This window comes from Gossypium raimondii, chromosome 5 (genome assembly GCF_025698545.1).
Source record: "Gossypium raimondii isolate GPD5lz chromosome 5, ASM2569854v1, whole genome shotgun sequence".
In the NCBI taxonomy this organism is placed as follows: domain Eukaryota; kingdom Viridiplantae; phylum Streptophyta; class Magnoliopsida; order Malvales; family Malvaceae; genus Gossypium; species Gossypium raimondii.
Window position 1 is genome coordinate 18,650,544 of NC_068569.1, and position 21,197 is coordinate 18,671,740.

Here is a 21,197-nt window from a genome sequence, read left to right on the forward strand (position 1 = left end):
GATTTGAGCTTTTTTATTGTGAAAGTAGAGCGTAGGATGCGCTCGCTGAAAATCGTACAACAGTACAAGCAAAGATGCATGGTTTTTTAGTCCCACGAATTTGAATGAGGTTGGGTGGAAAAAATGGAAAATTTGTTTCTCAGCACCATTATTGACTGGACTTGCGGATTCCAAATTTCCAAGTCATTATTTGGTCACGACTGATGTCATATTGATTGTAGTTTTATCTCCATCCTATACATCACCACCCATTTATGATTCGGATTTCCTTCAGAAAATAATTTTAAAACCCAGGACTTTAAAAGCATAATATCCAAGTTAAATAGAGAGGGTTGGATTAAAAAGAAAAAAAACGAAGCATTTAGAATATGTCTCTGCATTTTCCAACTACCTGATATTAACCCCAACAAAACAAAATAGGGCTGATAATTGATCCATCAAAACTGGTTTCATGTATCTATTGGCACAATACCAATTCCTTGAATGAAGTATAAGAAAACGAAAAAGATGCCTAAATATCATGTGCTATTTCTCCCTTGTTTTGTCCTGCCTTACCTTGCACGTCATTGTCGCTCCTTAATAGCACAATTTCCAGCCCACAGCGCACCAGCTTCCAGGGTTTTTACCCTATACCATCCTAATATTATCAGAAATGTAAAAATCTCACAACTGAATTCAACACTTATAAGTGCAGTAAAACAGGCGTAAGCTATAAGCAGTAACATGGAGCGAATGTTACCGCCCTGAGTTTGGCGTGTAGTAGCCGCTAGTGGCCAATTAGTCTTTTTCTTCTTTTGTAGGGAGAAGAATTTTTGTAGCCTTTCACACCATCGGACACGACACTGTGTGGGAACTTTCACCTTAGATTCTTCTTTCTTTTCCAATTAAATCGAATCTCCGCCATTCGTTCCACGTGCTGTTTATCTATATGTTGCTTATCTGCAGTCAAGCAGATCAGGCTTACAAGGTTTAACCCTCTGCAGCTTGTTATGATACGATGATGATGATGGTTGTCACTTCTAAGCCACAACTTGGGGTTCATAAAACCTGTTGAACTTGAAACCAAGCGTCAAGTTTTGGACGGAGTTCTTTATGTTTATATACTGTAGTTTTCAAATATAAAAGAAAAAAAGATTCGAAACTATGGAGCGTTATGAAATTTTGAAAGACATCGGGTCAGGGAACTTTGGTGTAGCTAAACTGGTTAGAGATAAATGGACAAGAGAGCTCTTTGCTGTTAAGTTCATTGAGAGAGGGCAGAAGGTTATTATCTTCATACTCTTTTTATTGTCTGTTGAATCTTTCCGGTTTCTTTCTTTTCTCCCCTGTTTTTAATTGGATTCTCTGTCATGTTGATCCAGATATCATTCATGGATGTGTGGATTAAAGGATTTTGGTCTTTTTCCTGTTTTTTGTTGTAGATTGATGAACATGTGCAAAGGGAAATCATGAACCATAGATCATTGAAGCATCCCAATATTGTTAGATTCAAAGAGGTGGGTTTAAGGGTATTCCTATATTCCATGTTCCTTTATTTGTCAGCGTCCTTGTCTTGTACCCTGTCTAGATAAGCTATGATCAACGTTCCATTATGATAGTTTTAGGCTTTGATGTTTTTTACCACCCTTCTTTTCCCATTATGGAGAACCAAAGAAAAAAAATGTGAAAGAGACAATAATGTTTATGTAATTTATTCTTTTAAACATTACTTTATTCTTTAATTAGTGTTGGTAAAGCAAATTACTGTCCCCTGAAGCAGGAAACTGAGAGTATGGATAAGCAGAAGATTTTAACAACTTTCCAAATTGTTGTCTGTTGGCCTTAACAGGTTCTTCTTACACCTACTCATCTAGCCATAGTCATGGAGTATGCTGCAGGGGGAGAACTGTTTGACCGCATTTGCAATGCTGGTCGATTCGGTGAGGATGAGGTACAATGAAAAATGTGGACAACTTGATGTTAAATAATAGTTATGTTGCTCGGATCCTTCATGTTTCTTGAAGTTCTCATGTCCGACAGATTTTCAAATGCATGAAAAGCTTTGGAAACAAAACAAAACAAAAAAAAACACATCGGTTTCAACACTTACAGCATCTAACATTCACATTCGAATCCGAGTAACATAGTTTCTTATGTATAGATCTTCTGTTGGAATAATAACATTCCTTACCTTTTCTAATGTTGAGTTCCACCAGGCAAGGTTTTTCTTTCAGCAGTTGATATCAGGAGTCAGTTACTGTCATTCAATGGTATGAAACTCTGGCTTTAAGTTTCTTGGTTCTAAACTTGTCCAACAAATTGTTCTGTCTCTGTTTTGCTTTGCGCAGCAAATATGCCACCGGGATCTTAAACTTGAAAATACTCTCTTAGATGGCAGCACGGCACCGCGTGTCAAAATCTGCGATTTCGGATACTCAAAGGTATTAAACGGTAACTTAATCAACAAGTTTACAACAACAACCTTGATTTCGCTAACTATTTATCCTGCAATTTTTGTAGTCATCTGTCCTTCATTCTCAACCAAAATCTACTGTTGGAACACCAGCTTACATTGCTCCTGAGGTTCTATCCAAGAAAGAATATGATGGGAAGGTAATAATATCCTTCGTTACATATTCGGACTTGTTGATCTAAGTAACATAATCTATATCTAATCCTCCATAACTATAGATTGCAGATGTTTGGTCATGTGGGGTGACCTTATATGTGATGCTAGTAGGGGCATATCCTTTTGAAGATCCGGATGATCCAAAAAACTTTAGAAAGACAATTGGGGTGAGTGCTTGTGCTTCTACAAAACCTTGACCTTCACTTTCTCTTCAAAATTAGACATAATTGAACCTGCAAATGTGTTTGAGGCTTCCCTAACTTGATTATTTGGTGATGGCAGAGAATACTGACTGTCCACTACTCAATCCCCGATTATGTCCGAGTTTCTATGGACTGCAAGCATCTTCTGTCTCGGATATTTGTGGAAAATCCTGGAAAGGTATCATTTAATCCAATTGCTGCCAATATTCATCCAATCTTTGTTAGGATTGTTTGTATTGATCTTGTTCTCTCTTGTTGGTGCAGAGAATAAGTATACCAGAGATTAAAAGCCACCCATGGCTCTTAAAGAACTTGCCTATGGAACTGAAGGAAGGGGGAAACTGGGAGAGCCATGATGTGAACAACCCTTCCCAAAGCTTGGAAGAAGTGCAGTCTATAATACAAGAGGCCATGAAAACCACAGAGGTCCCCAAGGGCGGGGAAATTTTCCGGGGAGGGAGCATGGATCTTGATGATGATTTAGATGGTGATGAAGATCTTGAAGATGTAGAGTCAAGTGGTGATTTTGTGTGCCCACTCTGAACCAGATCACACATAAATATATAGACTAATCATCAATCAAAAGATTTGCTTTTTGTTTTTTTTTGTTTTTCATCTTTTCTGTTCTAATTTTGGCTCCTTGAATTACTATATTTCACAAGTTACTATAATTGTGGAGGTTGGAATGGAATTAGTGATTGAGAATGGAGTAAGAGTAATGCAAAGACTTGTAATTTTAACTGAAACTGTTGTATTATTATGAATAATCTAATTGCTCTTATACATCAAACCATATTTTTTCATGATAATTGATACCCAATTTAGAAGTACTCTGGTCTGTCTAATTCTGAATTTCTAATGGATGATTCACCCTAAGGAAAACAAAAAATGTCAGAACTCAATGTTTAGGCAAGAAAAGATCCAGGCTTTCTGCTGCTTAAAGTCTTGCCTTGCTCTCTCAATTTATCATCGCAGGTTCACAATCATTGCCTGCAATTTGTTTGACTTTACATCTTTCGCGTTTCAGTAATGCCTTTTCTTTTTCCCTTTCCTGCAACTTTTTACAAATTCACAGGGTTCGCTTTCTTTGTGTGGAGTAATTGCGGTTTAAATTTAATTAGAAGAGTTAATTGCACCATACGTCCCTAAACTATAATCCTCATTTTAAATTGATCCTCAAACTTCAAAACATTCTATTTATTTCTCAAAATTATCCATGTTATATCAATAAGGTCCTTTTGTTATTAAATGACACATCAAATCTTATGCAACTAAATTTAAAGTGAAAAATTTAAAGATATTTTCCCATAAATTTTAAAAGTAAAAGCTAAAACTAAAATAAAATTAAAAAAGTAGCAATGATAAAACTTTTGTAAAAATTTTGAAAACTTCAAAACTAATATTTTAAAATATTCATTTTTCTTAAATTTTAATTTAAAATTATGCCACATATAATCGACATGTCATTTAACAGTTAACTTAACGTTTTAGTGATGAAAGAATCTAATTGACATAACCTCAAGATTTTAAGGATGTAATTAAAATGTTTAGGGATCAATTTAAAATGAAGATTATAGTTTGAGAATGTTTGATTTAATAAAACTTATAATAGAATTATATATAAAAAAAACCTTTTAAACTAATCCCTAGAGGTTTTAAGGAATCAGTCATGTCAGTCAAATATCGTAATTAAATTTCAAGCATTAAATTAGGAATTTTAAAATTATGAATACTATCATTAGAAAATTTGATAAAATAGAAGATGAATAAACCAATATTCTTTTATTGAACAATAACTTAATAGTCACATTAGATAATTATTATATCCGCATAAATGATAGATAATTATCATAGTCACTTAATAGAGTAATAATATCTTAATCTTTCATTTTTTTTGTTGTTGTCAGTGATGTAAATATAAATAAAATACAATTGTTTAAATTATCTTGATTTATATAGAGTGATTGAGCGTGATTAAAACTTTTGTCGGACACTTATTTAACATGAGTTTAAGCTATGATATTTTCATCCTCTACCCTTAAGTATAAAAAAATTACTTATATTTATCCGATTTTATTTCTATTTTAGACAAATATGTTATTTTTTATATGTTTGACTGAGTTGATGTCGCTATCAACACTTGTAAAATTACCAAAAAAAATTTACAAAGTAAGAAATATATGATTATGATAGTATTTATCCTTTTAATGCCTTTTTATATTTTTATATAAAATCTAAAATATAGGTAATATTATTCAATAGTATTTTAGTCTTTTCACTTTAAAAAATTCAATAAAAATATGCATGTGGTGAAATTTTGAACACGCATAAATTAAATTAGTAAAACTTTAAATTTACCACTCAACCAAAGTTTCATTTTAATATTTTTATACATTTTAAATTTTATGATGCACACTTTATTACCCTATAAGTTGTATCTATACTATTAATAAAGTTGTTAACTAAATTGGTGTCACGAGTCAACCGGACACGAACTCTGTTAAAAAATAAGTAATATTATTAAAGGAGATTTTAATCTTTTCACTCCAAAAATCCAATAAAATATTAATATGAAGAGATTTGAAACCTTATTTGTGTTTTATAATTATTGTTTCCACACACGTAGGCATATAAATGTTATCATTAATTTCAATTTCTTAGATCAATTTTGTGACTGAAATTATTAAGTATAGATTACACATAGCATACCAAAGAACTAATTAAAAAAAAAGTATAAAACATGTAATAATTGGATCATGAAATAGAAAACAAATATCTGCGAATGAAAACCAACCTTTCAAAACTTGAAGAGAAAACCAAAAAATGGGTTAATTTCCTTTCAAAACTTGAAGAGAAAACCAAAAAATGGGTTAATTTCCTTTTCCTGTAACTCCCAACTTCTGCAGAGGGTATTGAGAAAGATAAAATTTTAAAAGGAAACGAAAGAGGATAAAAAAAATTTAATAAGCTGCATTAAGCATTCATCGGGGTGCTCTTATGAGAAGTGAATCAAGGAAAGCCTTCATAGTTATTTAATTCTCCCCAAACTTGAAGCTCAACTTCTTCCCATGACTCTGCTGCTCTAAGTTCCTTCCATGTTTTAAATAGACCACCCAATACATTCTCATCATGCAAAATACAGAAGCACCTGTACATCCAAATATCCCACTTTAATGTTTCACCTCTTAGTGGCCTTATGCTGCATATCTAATCAAGCATTGCATTTGAACCGCAATAAATATCATGGGAAAGAAAGTAACTGGATTCTATTTACTTACATGGCATGGTACGAAAGTCGTCCGTACTTATCATCTTCGCTACCTTGCTTCGGTGTTTTTCTCATCAAAGAAAGTTTATAGCTTTTCAGAAACTGCTTAAGCAGATCGGAATTCCCTCTAAACACATCTAAATGCATGGGTATCAAGTCATTAATGGAATCACCTGCAATATCCATCGTTTATTTCCCTCAACACAACACTAATCGAGAATAAAATAATCTTTTAGGAAAAGAGTAACAGCTTCATTTTGTTCTAAAACATGGGGGAAAAGTTACTTGGGGTAAAACCAGAATGTTTACATGAGAAGTTAAGCAAATATCATATGGCTCTTGAATATTTTCAGTTGCATTAATCTCTCATTCTCACTACACGTTTCTTATGTTTGCACAATCCAATTATGGTGCGATTTAGTTTCTGTTGGCATAAGCAAATCCTCATGTCTAAAGCAAAACAGGAAGGAGGGATGAAGGATTTACAAACGACAATAGCTTTAGTCATAGTAAAGTGGAAAGACATCAAATTAAGATAGTGGACTGACCTACAGCAAGATTACTGAAATCAAGGATGTAAGTAGGGCGCCAAGATTTAGCTACTCCACCATTACTTGTTGGCGCAGGAATTCCATTTGAGCAAGATTTGCATTCCATGTAAATATTGTCATCCATAATATCCCTGTGTATCCAGGACCAAGGCTTACCAACTTTTTTCATGCCATTTTCCTATCAATACACAAAGGCATTAGGTATAATTGTACAAGAGGCTCTACCTATAAGATTAAGAGGAAAAAGAGGTAATAAGAAACAGGATAGTGGGACTATAAAAGAACCTCATATATAGAAAGCAGCTTCAGAAAATCATCTGGAAGGTATGCTTCAGCTTTCTCTATAAGCGTTTTAGGAATCGAACCGCTCCTACAAAATTTAGTATAGAATTTCAAAGGCATTATATAATCAGACACTATGATAAAGTAAGTAAATAAAGAAGACTAAAACAAATAGAAAGAAAAAAAATCTTTATCTGTGAAGTTGTTATGCTCATTGAGTAATATGCTAACACTCCCACTGATTGACTGCATAGCACAATAGACATTATTCCCAAATAGAAAATAAACTACAGGCAAATTTCTAGTAGGTAAGAAAATTTTCCCCATTATATATAAAAAGCTGAAATTAGGTCCACATAATGGTGAAAGATTTAACCGAGAAAACAAGTATTTGGCTGTATAGCATGAAAGAAGCACAGGCCAATGGCTGTGCAATTGGTATTGTTCTCAAGAAGACTGGAGCATGCAATGTTTAAAAAAAAAACAGATATGACGTTTGTACATGAAAAACAAACACAATAAAATTGGTTGCAAAACTAGGAGGTAAAAATAATATTTTCAGTAGAAATACTGGTGATTGTAAAAGTTGATGAACAATCTCCATTCCCAAATTAGATATTATACCCTTTACTCAAGCGGCCGGAAACATTCTTCTTCTTCTCCGTTAAAGTTCTCACAAAGATTTTCCATTCAACTGGAATATCAGATTCGTTGGAGACAAACTCCATGTCCATGTCATTGGCAGAGGAAAACTCCCTATTCTGTTCAAAATCTGAAAGATCTGAATTACTGAAGGAAGGATAGGGCAACATATGAAGGCTTCGTAGTTGCTCTCCTAAAAAGGAAGCTAAGTTAAGCACATCTTCCCATGGCAATACATTTCTTCTGCAATAGAAATTAAATGGAAGCTTAACAGTTGCACCAATCTACTTTTGACATCTCAGGTTCTCTAAGTAAAGATTCATTCAGAAATAAGAGATTTCAGAGTAAGTACTTACAATTCAGTAAATATCTCTCCTTTGCAACGCTTTGTTATAAGATAAGGCAGCAAGACAATAGTAGATTCATCTGAATCGTCTGGTCCATTTTCTGGCGACACATCTTTTCTGTACGTAAACAGTATCTTGCTCTGAACACCAAAGGGAAAGACATCACCTGTGCCCTTCTCTGGAATCAAACTGCACTTTCTAATCACATCAGGCACTTTTTTACCATCCCAAGAATCAATATTGTAAGATCCATTTTCCAAGTGCAGAATCCCACTAGCTAATACATTAGGAATGTGGTTTTTCAGAGGAGAGTTAACTTCAGAAAGAGTGCTGTAGAATTGAAGCTGCAAAGAAGGAAATGTGAAACTTACAGTATGTAAAAGACTCACAGACATGAGGAGTATGAAATAAGTAAACATATGTAGCTACCTCAGTGCCCAAATCAAATATTGAAGATTGCGGCCCTCCTTCAGCAAAGATTTTGACCACATATTCATCCATGACATAGACCTGTTGCAGAAAACTAGAACTGTCAGTTGAAATACAAACGTTCTCTGCTGATAACATGACTGAGTTTATAAAATCTGTTGGTCATCAACAAATGACATAGAGATCAGATCCTTTAACAGCAAAATTCATATCAACATGCTAAATAAACAGCACTCAGATCACATGTTGTGGAAGACGTGTCTATGTGCAGATGCCATCATTCTTTACTCTAAGGATGAATGTCAAAAGTTGATATGCCCAGTGGAGTATGGTTATGTGTCACTAGTGGGAAACATGCCTCTGTACAAGGTAATGACAAGCTCTGGAATATCCTTGAAGTGATCTCTCACAATTGGTTCCCCTAACTTTCCATTCGTAAAAGGAAATAAACTCACAGGATTGCTGCCCATTCCAACAGGAAGCTTTGCATTCTCACTGGGAAAAGGCAAACTGTGAAAGAAGCAGATTTTCCCCAAACAATCCAACCATTTGTCTGCATTTAGTGCAAGACAAGCTCCCTAAGACAATGAGAGAACGTAAATGATATTAAGTTAGCAACAAAATAAAATATCACATGCCATGCCAAAGTTTTTGACAAAGCGATAACGAGATAAATATCTAGTAAACACCATAAAGAGTGCTTGCCAGAGAAGAAAACTTGCCAGACATAATTATCCAAATATGTGATAAGGGGAATTTTGTTATAAAGAAAATCTCTTAAACAACCTATAAGGGCTTCTATCTGTATTCTTCAACAATTTGTGGTTTAGTTCAAGACTGAATATCTAATAAAAGCATGCCTATTTTACCTCTTAAAAAATGTGGGTACCTATTTTAATTTGCTTAGTCAACTCATCCATAGAAAGGGAAAATGAAGTAAAAAGACCGACTTGGTGGGAAGAAGATATTCGTGCAAGAAATGTGACATAACCTTCCAAATCATTTCTCTCTTTCCAGGATTTCCAACCCAAAGCCTGGACAGCCATTCCCTCAAACCTCGCTGCCCTAAGGAATTGTCTGGGCACCATGGAGAAGTAAAGTGGTCTAGCTCTCTATTCCGAAACATGGCCAAGTAATTTATATCAAAAGAAAAATCGTGTTCCCATACATTATAGCTCCCATTAGCATTTTCTTTTCCATTTTCATTCTGTTGAGGTCTTAGAATTCTGGCTTTCGTCTCTTTCTTTGTCAGGTCTAAGCACCTAAAATTTTCTTTCTCGCAGGGCATGTTCTTCTCGATGATCTCTAAACTGTCTTCATCAAGAGCAAGCAAACCAGCACGACATACTCCTCTATGACAGTAACCCGGTGCCATATCTAGACATACAAATTCAAAGTTTCTAGAATTCACAAAATTTTGTGTCACAGCGATGGCTGTTTCCAGATTCAGGACACAGTGCCACCATCCGCTCGGAACAAAAATGGTCTCCCCAGGCAGTTGAGTACACTCAATTGGCTTGTTTTCATCAGCAAGAAGCGGATAGAAATCAAGCCACCACTGTACAGAAGCAAAGAAGGATCCAGCAAAAGTAACCCCAAAAAAAAGTGACAAGAATTAGGAGATAAAAGACAGGTCCTGGGATATCAGACCTATATACCTGCAATGAAGTTGGAGAATCAACACTAATATCACCATCTTCATCGTCTACATGCACTGTAACACCCAATGGAACTGTTCCTGGGGGATACAATGCCCACCTGTCCAAAAATATTTAGACATGTCATCCTGGATATCAGCTCTTCAACTACAGTGAAGCAACAAAACGTACTATCCTATGCTGCCAAAAAAATAAAATTATTGGCCAGTTCGCACAACAGTATAAGGTCCAATGAAACTGATAAAAGATAAAATGAAATAAATTTGCTGGAGGTTATTCATAAATGATCTCCATGAACAGACGTGTACTATTTGTTAAGCTTGATGGAGGCACATGTAAATTCCAAAACCACCAACATGAAAGCATTTTATAAATACAGAGGTAATTTATCAAAAATACCTTTTACGACCACATAGAAGAGTATTCCAGGCACTGGTAAGTCCGGGATCAACATGCCAAGAGGCACCAGACCTTGCTGGACCAATAACAAGCCATCTGAATGATGGTCGATTTTTATCTAAAACATCAAAGAAGTCTTCTTGAAATATTTGGGGTACAGTGTAATCTTTCAACAAACCAGGTGCAGATTCTCCAAACTGCATGGCAAACAATCAAAGTACTTCCGAAACTTTCCAAGAAGGTCGCTATCTGATTAATTATAATCCTGCACTTTAAAAAATAGTATAAATATTATGACTACCCTAGACTCACCTTGTCATCGAAAATATAAAGAGGATCCTCATCATGCTGTTGTTTCATGTACGATACATAATCTTTGAATGTCATCGAAACTTTTAAAGGGGAAGAAATCTGGAATGTTGTATCTCCATATTTGGGCACTAGCCAGTCAATTGTCCAAGATTTCCTTGCAGGCCAAGTATCGGCCAATCCATTAAGCAAAACCTGAAATGTCAATCAGCAAGAACCCCATTCAAAAAGCACGCAACTAGTAACTTACAGTTGCAAATGCAGATTGACTGACTAATGAAGAGCGAAACATTTACAGATATAGTGATTTCTTCTAATAAATGTAATTTAAGTACGCAGTAGAACTCTAAAATCATTACAATCATTTGAATGAGTGAGTTCAACATGATGTCCTAAAAAACAAACAAAAAATATGTAGGGGATACCGGTTTAATCCCATCATATTCGCGATGAAACTGTTCTGCAGATATGTCATTTTTTCTTTCAACATTTCCATCATCAAACGAAAACCCGTCCAATGTTGTATGGCATCTATATAATCTTCTGTATAAGAATGGAGAGCTAAATCCTACCCAAAAGAGAAAGAAGATTACTCAAATCAATACCATCATTTCCAAAAAGGAGAAGTGTTTGTTTTCATAAAAACAAAATCACGAGGCTATTTACCATCAAACTGCAATGGTTTTCTGCAAAATTCTATATACTCATTCGGCAAATTCTCTCTGAATTGCAAAATTAAAAATAAATTAATATAAATCCGTACAAAGTCAGACTAAAACTTCGATTAAAAAGGAAATCAGAAAATTTTAAATCTGAGTTGCAAAGAGCAGAATACAAATGCAATGTTGTCTTTTGCCAGGAGCCTTTGTATTGAATGTGACCACTGACTTTCTTGAGACAAACACTCATCCAAAGCGGCTCTTCATTGCAGAATATATACATAAAACTAACAGATACAAACACCAAAACAAATAAGACACTTCAATTGAGAATATAAGAATTGGTAAAGAAAAGAACAGAGAGCCATAAAAAATAATAAAACCTGCTGACACAAGCGAGACGAGCGAGGTCTAGAGGAGTGAGACAATCTAAGATGGTGCAAATGATTTCGTCGGGGATATATTTGAAATCGCCTAGGGAGTCGGCTCGCCGGTCTCTGATCGGGAAAGTATGAGATTGATGAAGAATTTCCATTGAAGAAGGTAGACGACTGGGGATCGATCCAAGCAAAGTAGCAAATAGAAAACAGTAGAAAGCAGGGAGGAAGGAAGGTTTACGTTTAAGACAAGAACTGGTTTGGTTTGGTTTGGTGTTGTCATTTAAACATTTTTGCTACGAAAGGAAGAACGCAGGGCATGTTGACACGTATCCAACTTGTTCCTTTCGCGCGCTTTTACCGTTTGCTCCGTAGGATTTGCTCACGCGCCCTTTACCTATTCATTTTCTTGCTCCTTTTCTTAAAATTTATTGTCAAAAAAAGCCCTTAAAAAATACAAAAAATAATTAAGTTCATGTATTAAATTCTCACCCAATTAAGTTTCCGCTGTTAATTAAATAATCAATTAAGATTATCTGTTAATAATTTTCATCAAAATAAATTGATGAACCAATCATATGGTGACATGTGGCAACTTTTGGTTTAATCTAATTTTTTCCATACAAAACAATTAAAATATTTAAAAAATTAGAAAAATTAGAAAAAATTATTAAAAATTATATAAAATATAAAATATTATAAAATATAAAAATTTATTTAAAATTATTTAAAATTAAAAATATATTAGAATTCTTAAAAATATTTAAAATTATAAAAATACATTTAAAATATTTAAATTGAAATAAATTTATAAAAATTATAAAAATAAAAATTTGAACTGGACCAATCAGCCCGAAATCGACAAGAATTAATCCGAGGAAAGCCATTATATTGATTGATTTGGGAATCAGGTGGTTGAACTGACTTTTTATTTTTTTTAATATTTTTTTATCAAACTAAAATTTCATTATCCAAAAAAAATTTCATTATCCAACTATTAGCACATGTTAGAATGAAATATTCTGACCAAGGTTTTCAGAACCGGCATGGTGGTCAAATTGGTCAAGTCATTGGTTTGTTAGTTTGACTTATCTGTCCAGTTCAATTAATTAAAAAATAAAAATAAAAAATCAGTCCAACCATCCGGTTCCTAGGTCAACCAATCTAATGACTTTCTCCGAACCGATACTCTTGCCGATTTCGGTCTAATCGGTCCAACCAACTGATTAGATCCAATTCAAATTTTTATGTTTTTTTTTATAATTTTTATAAATTTATATTAACTTCAATACTTTAAATTTTTTTTATAATTTTTTTATAGTTTTTATGTTTTTACAAAATTTTAATACATTTTTATAAAATTTTAAATATTTTAAATATGGTTTACAATTTTATAAAAATTATAATTTATTATATTTATTATAATATTTATAAGTTTATATTAATTTTCATATTTTAATATTCAATAATTTTTATAATTTTTCTTTTTTAAGATTTTCTAATATTTTTATGGGAAAAATATTAGACTTAACCATAAGCTATCATGTGTAACTATATAATTGCTTCATCAATTTATTTTAATGGTCAACATGGTCAATAACGAAAACCATTAACGAATGGGCTTAATTAATTATTTTAATTAACGGCAAAGGCTTAAGTGATGCTAATTTAATACAATGACATGTCTATCTTAGGAGATAAATCTCAAAATTATATATAAACCTTTTATTCTCAAATGGCTTTTTTATATGAATATTCTTTTAATGTAAAATGGGCTTCTAATAAATTCAACAATTATTAGATATGTAAAGAGGATTGAAAATTTAACCTTTATTTTTAAATATAGAGAAAGAAAAAAGCAAAGGAGAAAGTGGCAGATGGACAATGAACACTACTTTTTTAGATGAATTATACTATAAAGTCCACGTGCCATCATCTGAAGACCAACAATGGCATAAATATCTGTCACAAAACATATTTTCCATAGGATATAGTAATATTTATACTTGTCGTAAAAGTAAATTAATAGATGAAGCAAAAGTTACCCCTCTTCTTTCATTTGAAAACATCATTTCTTTATCATCCGCATGACCACAATAATCTTGGTATTTAGAATTCAGCCATAGCTTCTTCTTTTTTATTCCTCTCATATCCGTACGTTTCCATCCAGTATGCACATACAATACACCACATAACTCAAGAATCCCAAACTAAAAAAAATATTAATAGTGCCAATAACAACTTAAGCGAGGGGAAAAAACGGGGGACAAACATATTTTTGGTAAAAGGCTAGCGGCAGGATCCTTGACCACCACTTTACAGCCCTGTGATTAGTGGTTGCAGTTGCGGTGAGTTGATCCTCCTCTTTCTGAGGCGCTCGGCGATAATGAAGGCGAGCTCAAGAGATTGGGAGGCATTCAAACGAGGGTCACAGTGGGTATGGTAGCGTGAACCCAAGTCATCGAATGTAACAGTCCGGGATCCCCCGATGCATTCTGTCACATTCTGTCCAGTCATCTCTAGATGAACTCCTCCAGGATGACTTCCCTCTTGCTCGTGCACGTCAAAGAAAGCTCTCACTTCAGCCTGTCGAAAATGGATGTGAATTAATTATGTTATTGAAAATTAGACAAACGGATTGGCTACTACCATCTAAATAATTGGAAGCCATAGTAAAGTAGGAGAATAAAACAGTGGTAGCAAAATTCAATTGAGAATCATCAGGAATAGTTTAGATAATCTTTAAATAGATTTTATATTGCAATATGGGTTTTGAATCAATCATGAGTCGGGGAAATATGACCACCTACCAACTGAAAACATATTCTTCCCCGAAAATTATTATAATCATTACTTTAAGTAATCTCATTTCATGATTTGTTCCAAACAACTTTTAAGAAATCTTCTCTTTCTCACCTACCACACCATCATATATTTGAACTGAAAACTCTCCTCGAAAATAGACTAATTTTTTTAAGATGCAAAATGCAACCACCCAAATGGATTGTTTTGGTTTCTTCACAACGTGATTGCTGTAATGAGTGAACCTTCGATTTTAGAATCAAGTTTAACCCCACCATGATAATATGTTTGACTTCAAACTCTACCTAGAAAATGTCAAACTTTTCCTTTTGAAAGGACAAAATGAGGCCACCCGAGGGATTTAACATTGAAGCAATTATCAATAGCCACTCCTCCTTTACTTTATGACAAGAGGCAGAGAAAATGCTTCTAAAACTAAAACATTGAAGCACTTATGCATGGATTCAAGATGCAAACAAATTGTAGCCCATCTTTTCGAGCATCACATGTTAGTCTATCTTAAAATGTTCACAATGATAAACATTTATTCAAATTATGGTCCTCAGTTACTATGACCCTTCCCTTTTTTGAACAAGGTAATAATTTTATCATAAAAAGACCTGTCATTTGTCATTTCATATCGTGAGAAAGTATTTAATTGGACTCGATAAATTGCAGGAGTCCCTAATTCAAAGGGGTAACTGAATAACACACAAAATGACAATTTAAGTCCAATGAATTATCAGTAATTAATCCTTCAAAGTAAGAGGTTGAGTAATGATTAACATACCCTTATGGAATCGAAGGGGCGAGTTTTGAGACCACAAGGAGCCTTGATGGTGTTTCCATGCATAGGGTCACTGACCCAAGTGACAATTTGCCCAGCACGACGCACTGCCCTAATTAGATGGGGAAGCTTCACTCTCATATTCTCAGCACCCATTCTTGTGATAACTGTAATCCTTCCAGCTTTGTTCTGAGGGTTCAAAATTTCAATCAGCTTTACTAGTTCATTCGGATCCATCTTATCACTCACCTGTAGCAGAAAAGCCTCTTTGTTAGTCATCTCACTCTCACAGATATATAATCAAAACTCATATTTATTTGCAAATATTAAGCACCGAAACTGCACACTTGTCAAAATATAACCAATTGAGTTGTATAAGATCCATAGTTCAATACCTCTTTTCTTAAACAAGATATACAACTGATTATTTAGAAACATTAGACCAGGGTGTCATTACCTTAATTCCAAGGGGATTAGCAACTCCTCTCAAAAACTCAACATGTGCACCATCCAACTGTCTTGTTCGTTCCCCGGCCCACAGGAAATGAGCAGAACAATCATAGTAACGGCCTGAAGTAGAATCAAGCCGGGTAAGTGACTGTTCGTAAGGTAAGAGCAAGCACTCATGGGAAGTCCAGAATTCAGTTGTTGTCATGATAGGATGGTCAACTGTAAGTCCAGCTGCAGCCATGAATCCGAGGGCCTCATCCACACGACTAGCTAGTTCACGGTACCTGCCAAATACCGGAAAGGGTAAATAAATTTGAAAACTTTAACCTTTTCGAAAATTATCTTCAAGAGGAAAAACATGTGATGTCCATGTCAGAGTAACAATGAGTGGAGAATCTATCTTTTATTCACAAGCCAAAAACAGATGATGTAGAAAGCAACAGAGAAAAATCCAAGGTTAAAGCTTGTGGATTCTTATATTAAGAATAAAAACTAACAGCAACAACAGTGGACGCCACATCCATAAAAAATGGCATATAAAATTACAATTTTTTTTACTCAACAAACCCACGGTTAAAAGATGCAAAACATGACAAAACAATTGGAAATTAACCTACATCACGATTTCCCTATCACACCGACTTATTTTCAAACAGAAAGTTCCTAGAAAATGTCAACAAAATTGAAATTGAATAAGGAATTAACCAAAAATAGAAAAAGTAAAGTACACTGAGACGGGATCCAGTTTGTTTTTTTTTTACCTATCTCCCTGCTCGCTGTGTTCGGTGAAATCCAAATTCCACTGAGTAACCCTTTGCATAGCAGCATAACCTCCAGTAGCAAAAGCTCTCAAAAGATTCAAAGTAGCTGCTGATTGACAGTAAGCTCTAATCATTCTTTGGGGATCAGGGATCCTAGACTTTTCATCGAAGGAATCCCCGTTGACATTATCTCCTCTGTAACTCGGCAGCTTCACTCCATTCTTTTCCTCGAATGGGTCCGATCTCGGCTTCGCAAATTGCCCAGCCATTCTTCCCACCTACCAAAGAAAAAACAGAAATATAAGCCAACTCTGAAGTAATAACATTGGGGAAAAAATTAAAATGTTTAATTATGAGGTAAAAGTTAAAAGTTTTGACCTTGATAACAGGCATTTGACCACCAAACATCAAAACGGCACCCATCTGAAGAAGGATCCGGAAAGTGTCACGAATGTTATTAGCGTTGAACTCTTTGAAACTCTCGGCACAATCTCCGCCTTGTAACAGAAAAGCGTTTCCCATGGCGGCTTCCCCGAGCTTCTCCTCAAGACTCCGAGCCTCTCCAGCGAAGACAATCGGAGGGAAAGCATCGAGAGTCTTGAGAACCGACTCGAGCTCCGCCTGATCCGGATACTCCGGCAACTGCAAAGCCTTCTTCGACTTCCAGCTATCCACGGTCCATTTCCCAGGAACCGCATTCTTCGGTGGAGCAGTGGTGGGCGCGGTAGCAGATTTGGTAGCAGCGAGTGGAGCAGTAGCGGGCTGCTTGACGGATTTGTCGGAGACGACGGGGTTCTTAGGCGAGTCAGAAGAATGGACCGCGGAGATCCGAAGGACAGACAATGGCTTAGCCTTAGAGAACGGCGTTGATGGCTGAGATTGAAGGATGGAGTTGGTGGGAAGAATGGAGGAGTTGGTGAGAGCCATTTTTGGTTTAACAAAGGTTTTCTTTGGTTTTTTATTGGGCGAGAGTTAGGTACCTGGAGATAAAGCGAGGAGGTTAAGGAGGGTTTTATAAGTGAAAGAGCAGGGGGCGGGTTGCCAAAACACAGGCTTTCAACTCTTTCAACATTTTGGTCCAATTATTAACTCCCATCCCTATGCTTTATAAAATTTAATAAATTAATCCTTATACTTTAATTTATCAAAATTTATTCCTCATACTTTATAAAAATTAAGATGTTAGTCCAATTAGGTGACACCATTAAATCATTAACTTAAGTCTCCAGATTTGAGTTCCATCATAGTAAATTATATGTGGACACGTAAGTTAGTTGAGTTAAATATTCAATTTAGTACTCATAATGATTTATTCTGATTGGAACATTTTATATAGTTGAGTTACAATTTAAAAAATAATTTATATGCAACAGAATAGGAAAAACTCATGGTCCAAATTCATGTGTTTATTAGCAATTGAGCTAATTTTTTAATTTTTGTAAATATCGCAATCAAATTCGGATAAACTATAGTAAAAGGACCAATTTATCAAATTCCTTAAAATAAAGGGATGGAACTTATAGTTAGACTCAAGGTGGTGGTTGTTTTTTCGCGTTTCTGATTAGGGACAAGGAAGGAAAAAAATGAATGGTGGCGTGAGGCTGGTGTCTGGTAGAGACGTGGCTTTGGTGGTAGTTGGGAAATAGAGGTTTTCTCGGAATTTAAATTTAGGGTATTTTGGGAATGTTAACTTAGGTGGCCTACCCCAAAACTCACCTACTACTAATAGCCACTTGTATTAATTTTGGGGCTCTTTTTCTTTTTCTAAAAATTACCAATACTTATTATTATTTAACAAAGTTATTACTTATCAATCCAATTATAAAATTACAACAATATCTTTTCTTTTAAGTTATAATTCAGTTGGGAAAAGATTTATTTACTTTTTTTTTAAATAATAACTCATATTAAGGTATTTTTATTTTCTTTTATTTCCATGTAAATACCTGTACTAGTTTGCATCGATCTTGTATAATCTCGTAATAACACTATACCCGTTGAACCACTTAGAATCTTGTTAGATACGCGGGTAGTGCTCTTAACTGAGTTGGTGTCGAGAGTAAACACAATACTAAAAAAAAATCTAAAAAATTGTCTTTAGATAATAGTGATGTTTTTTTTTTTTTGTATTTTCAATCTTTACATAAAATCTTTTAAAAGACAACTAAAACACTAGTATATATTATCTATTATTTTATTTTATATTTAAGCATTTTTAATAAGCAATAGATATAATAATTTTAAGATAAATTTATCTTTTCTTATAAAATATAGAAAAAAACTTGCAAATAACAAGATCCGAATCCAATATATTATATTATTTAATATTTTAAATTTTACTATTTCAATAAAAATCATTTTACCATTTCAACCCAATTCATTTTTTGTTAACATATATTTTTTCTTTGTTACTGGGAGTATAACAAAATCTAATATTTATTAGTTCGAGAATTGTTTAGTTAAAGTGAAAAATAAAATTACAATAAAACCAAATAAACATTTAGATTTAAAATAAATAAGATTGAAGGGATATTTTAAGTTTTTATAAAATATTTTTAAAACTTAATCCCATTCTTTACATAAAGTACACTACCCATTCAAATAATCAACTGTTATTGAAACTACTACTATTATATTTAGTAACTTCTCATCGATAGAAGAACTATCAAGCTTTTTTTTTTTAAAAGATTCATTACTTTAATTATAATTTTAAATAAAATTTATATACAGGTGCGATAAATTTTAATATATCAATACTATATATTAAAATTTTGAACAAATTAATATAACCCATCAACTGAATTTCAACTCAGTTAAGAAATTATTAAACATTAAATATTTAATTTATATAAATTTCAAACAGTTTCAATAATATCTGTTAAAATCCCCACTAAATAATATAAAAATAAAATAAATACAAACCAAAAAGCCCAGTAGTTTCTCAAAATTATCCTTTCTAACCTAACTATTTAAGACAATAGTTTTAAATAAATTATTTTCAGATATCTTATCAATAATTAATAAAGAAATTTAAAAATCTTGTAACATAAATATAATTAGAAATTTTATCATACGCGTATATGTGTAAAAATTACGTATTTAGAATATAGATTTGTGTTTAAAAATAGCATATAATAAATAATGAAACATATGATTTGGAACTAATTAATAATAACATATGAAATATATACGATATTAAAATGAAAAAATAAAATATACTTATTAAATTTTCACATAAAAAATTATTTTAGTTCAAATAGTAAAAGAAAAAAATTATACGTATGATCTCCTTCATTTAAATCTTATTATGGATAAATTTTTATTTTATATGAAAATATATAAAGTCAAAAACATTTACATAATCATATAATTTATTTTGCAAATAAAAAAAGGTTTTATAAATAAATATAAAAAATGTGTATAATAAATATATTTAGTTCAAATGATAAATGAAATTAAAATATCATTATAAACAATTTTTATTAATCCTTAAAATATAAAAATAAATAAAAGTACTCATATAATATATAACTTACTTATGTAAAGAAATTGATTTAATAAATTATTATATAAATAGAGAGAGACATGTGGACTAAAAATAAATATTTTATGATATTTATTACAATTCACTGCCAGTCTAATAGTTGGGATGAAAAAGTCAAGAAAGGGTGGAATTACAGAGAGACCCCTCACCAATCTCACATAAATATGAGGAATTATTAGTGGGGTGGGGTGGGGAAGGGCAATGTAAACCTCACCTACCCACTCCACTTCATGCAATTCCAAGTCTTCCTAACCCCTTAACGCACGTGCCAATTCACACTTTACCATTTCATCTTCGCATATTCTCTTTTCCATCCCAGAATTATTTCACAGGATTCCCTGCCCTGCTGCTGCTGTTGGTATGAATATATATTAACCTTTTTCTTTTTATTTATTGAATTTTATTGTAATTTTATTTTTTCCTAGATTACTATTTTTTATGTACATATTTATTTTTCACTCATGTATTGCTCATTTTGATAAAAAAATATTAACCTTTTAAAATAAAAATAAAATTTAATGATTTTTAAAATTGTAATAATTTTATTTAATACATTGAAAGTAATGAAAAAATCCAATAAAATGATATTATATTTTTATAAATAACACACTAATTAACTTAACAAAACCGAACAATAATGTGAAAGTAATTTTTATTATTATAATTGAAGTTTATATATTACATATATTGTAATATTAATTTAATATATATATATATTTTACTTCACAACATTATATTTAAAATAAATATTTTATTTTTTCAATAATAATGCTAAACAATTAAAGGATTGTTTTCAAACTCAATTAAAATCATTTTATGGGGTTCTTCTTACCTAATCCGTCTATGTTATGATGCTTTATTTAACTATAATTAGCCAACAAATTGTGATTGCTAAAATAATGAAAAAATAAAGTTAGTGAGACTTATAATTTTATGCAAGAAGAAAAGAAGTAAGAAATATTGTGAGTTGACTACTTCAACTAACATAATCAATTTATCCTTCAACTTTAACCCACTAAAATGTACATAATTAAGATAATTATAATTTTAAAACCAAATTAAGCTAATTATCATTTATTTTGATCAGGCCGTTCTTGACATTTTTGGGCTTAGGCAAAACA

General features: G+C 32.8%; 3 protein-coding genes across 4 annotated transcripts; 1 reads left to right on the forward strand and 2 right to left on the reverse strand.

Moving 5' to 3' along the window:
• The first annotated feature begins 854 nt into the window (after positions 1-854).
• On the forward strand, positions 855-3,601 carry LOC105771042 (serine/threonine-protein kinase SAPK2). Its single transcript, XM_012592443.2, has 9 exons — positions 855-1,263; positions 1,422-1,496; positions 1,829-1,930; positions 2,196-2,249; positions 2,328-2,420; positions 2,500-2,592; positions 2,671-2,775; positions 2,891-2,989; positions 3,076-3,601. The coding sequence occupies exons 1-9, from the start codon at positions 1,144-1,146 to the stop codon at positions 3,352-3,354; spliced, it is 1,020 nt and encodes a 339-aa protein (XP_012447897.1). The 5' UTR covers positions 855-1,143; the 3' UTR covers positions 3,355-3,601.
• Positions 3,602-5,543: 1,942 nt separating this feature from the next.
• LOC105771095 (lysine-specific demethylase JMJ21) lies at positions 5,544-12,111 on the reverse strand. 2 transcript variants are annotated; one of them, XM_012592497.2, is made up of 16 exons: positions 11,739-12,090; positions 11,532-11,642; positions 11,363-11,418; positions 11,122-11,264; positions 10,700-10,891; positions 10,388-10,584; positions 9,989-10,088; positions 9,322-9,888; positions 8,786-8,908; positions 8,331-8,411; positions 7,911-8,245; positions 7,537-7,797; positions 6,916-7,000; positions 6,628-6,808; positions 6,090-6,252; positions 5,544-5,959 (listed from the first exon to the last, which is right to left on the reverse strand). In XM_012592497.2, exons 1-16 carry the CDS (start codon positions 11,888-11,890, stop codon positions 5,821-5,823), a joined length of 2,886 nt encoding a protein of 961 aa, XP_012447951.1. In that variant the 5' UTR covers positions 11,891-12,090; the 3' UTR covers positions 5,544-5,820. The 2 variants fall into 2 exon arrangements, 1 of the variants encoding a protein (XP_012447951.1); XR_001126399.2 differs by lacking the exons at positions 5,544-5,959; positions 6,090-6,252 and having other exon boundaries at positions 6,744-6,808; positions 6,916-7,158; positions 11,739-12,111.
• Positions 12,112-13,762: 1,651 nt separating this feature from the next.
• Positions 13,763-17,528, reverse strand: LOC105769516 (phospho-2-dehydro-3-deoxyheptonate aldolase 1, chloroplastic). Its single transcript, XM_012590201.2, has 5 exons — positions 16,911-17,528; positions 16,533-16,810; positions 15,779-16,055; positions 15,325-15,570; positions 13,763-14,318 (listed from the first exon to the last, which is right to left on the reverse strand). Exons 1-5 carry the CDS (start codon positions 17,457-17,459, stop codon positions 14,049-14,051), a joined length of 1,620 nt encoding a protein of 539 aa, XP_012445655.1. The 5' UTR covers positions 17,460-17,528; the 3' UTR covers positions 13,763-14,048.
• Positions 17,529-21,197: the final 3,669 nt, after the last annotated feature.

What these genes read in the sequence shown, in the direction of transcription:
- LOC105771042 (XM_012592443.2), top strand. Translation starts at nt 1,144, where the DNA reads ATGGAGCGTTATGAAATTTTGAAAGACATCGGGTCAGGGAACTTTGGT. An exon ending in TCATTGAGAGAGGGCAGAAG is followed by an intron (nt 1,264 to 1,421) that starts GTTATTATCTTC and finishes TTTTTGTTGTAG; the next exon opens with ATTGATGAACATGTGCAAAG. An exon ending in TCAGTTACTGTCATTCAATG is followed by an intron (nt 2,250 to 2,327) that starts GTATGAAACTCT and finishes TGCTTTGCGCAG; the next exon opens with CAAATATGCCACCGGGATCT.
- LOC105771095 (XM_012592497.2), bottom strand. Translation starts at nt 11,890, where the DNA reads ATGGAAATTCTTCATCAATCTCATACTTTCCCGATCAGAGACCGGCGA. An exon ending in CAAAAGACAACATTGCATTT is followed by an intron (nt 11,419 to 11,531) that starts GTATTCTGCTCT and finishes TTTGCAATTCAG; the next exon opens with AGAGAATTTGCCGAATGAGT. An exon ending in TTTATATTTTCGATGACAAG is followed by an intron (nt 10,585 to 10,699) that starts GTGAGTCTAGGG and finishes TTTGCCATGCAG; the next exon opens with TTTGGAGAATCTGCACCTGG.
- LOC105769516 (XM_012590201.2), bottom strand. Translation starts at nt 17,459, where the DNA reads ATGGCTCTCACCAACTCCTCCATTCTTCCCACCAACTCCATCCTTCAA. An exon ending in GTCAAATGCCTGTTATCAAG is followed by an intron (nt 16,811 to 16,910) that starts GTCAAAACTTTT and finishes TTTCTTTGGTAG; the next exon opens with GTGGGAAGAATGGCTGGGCA. An exon ending in GCCCCTTCGATTCCATAAGG is followed by an intron (nt 14,319 to 15,324) that starts GTATGTTAATCA and finishes CATTTTCGACAG; the next exon opens with GCTGAAGTGAGAGCTTTCTT.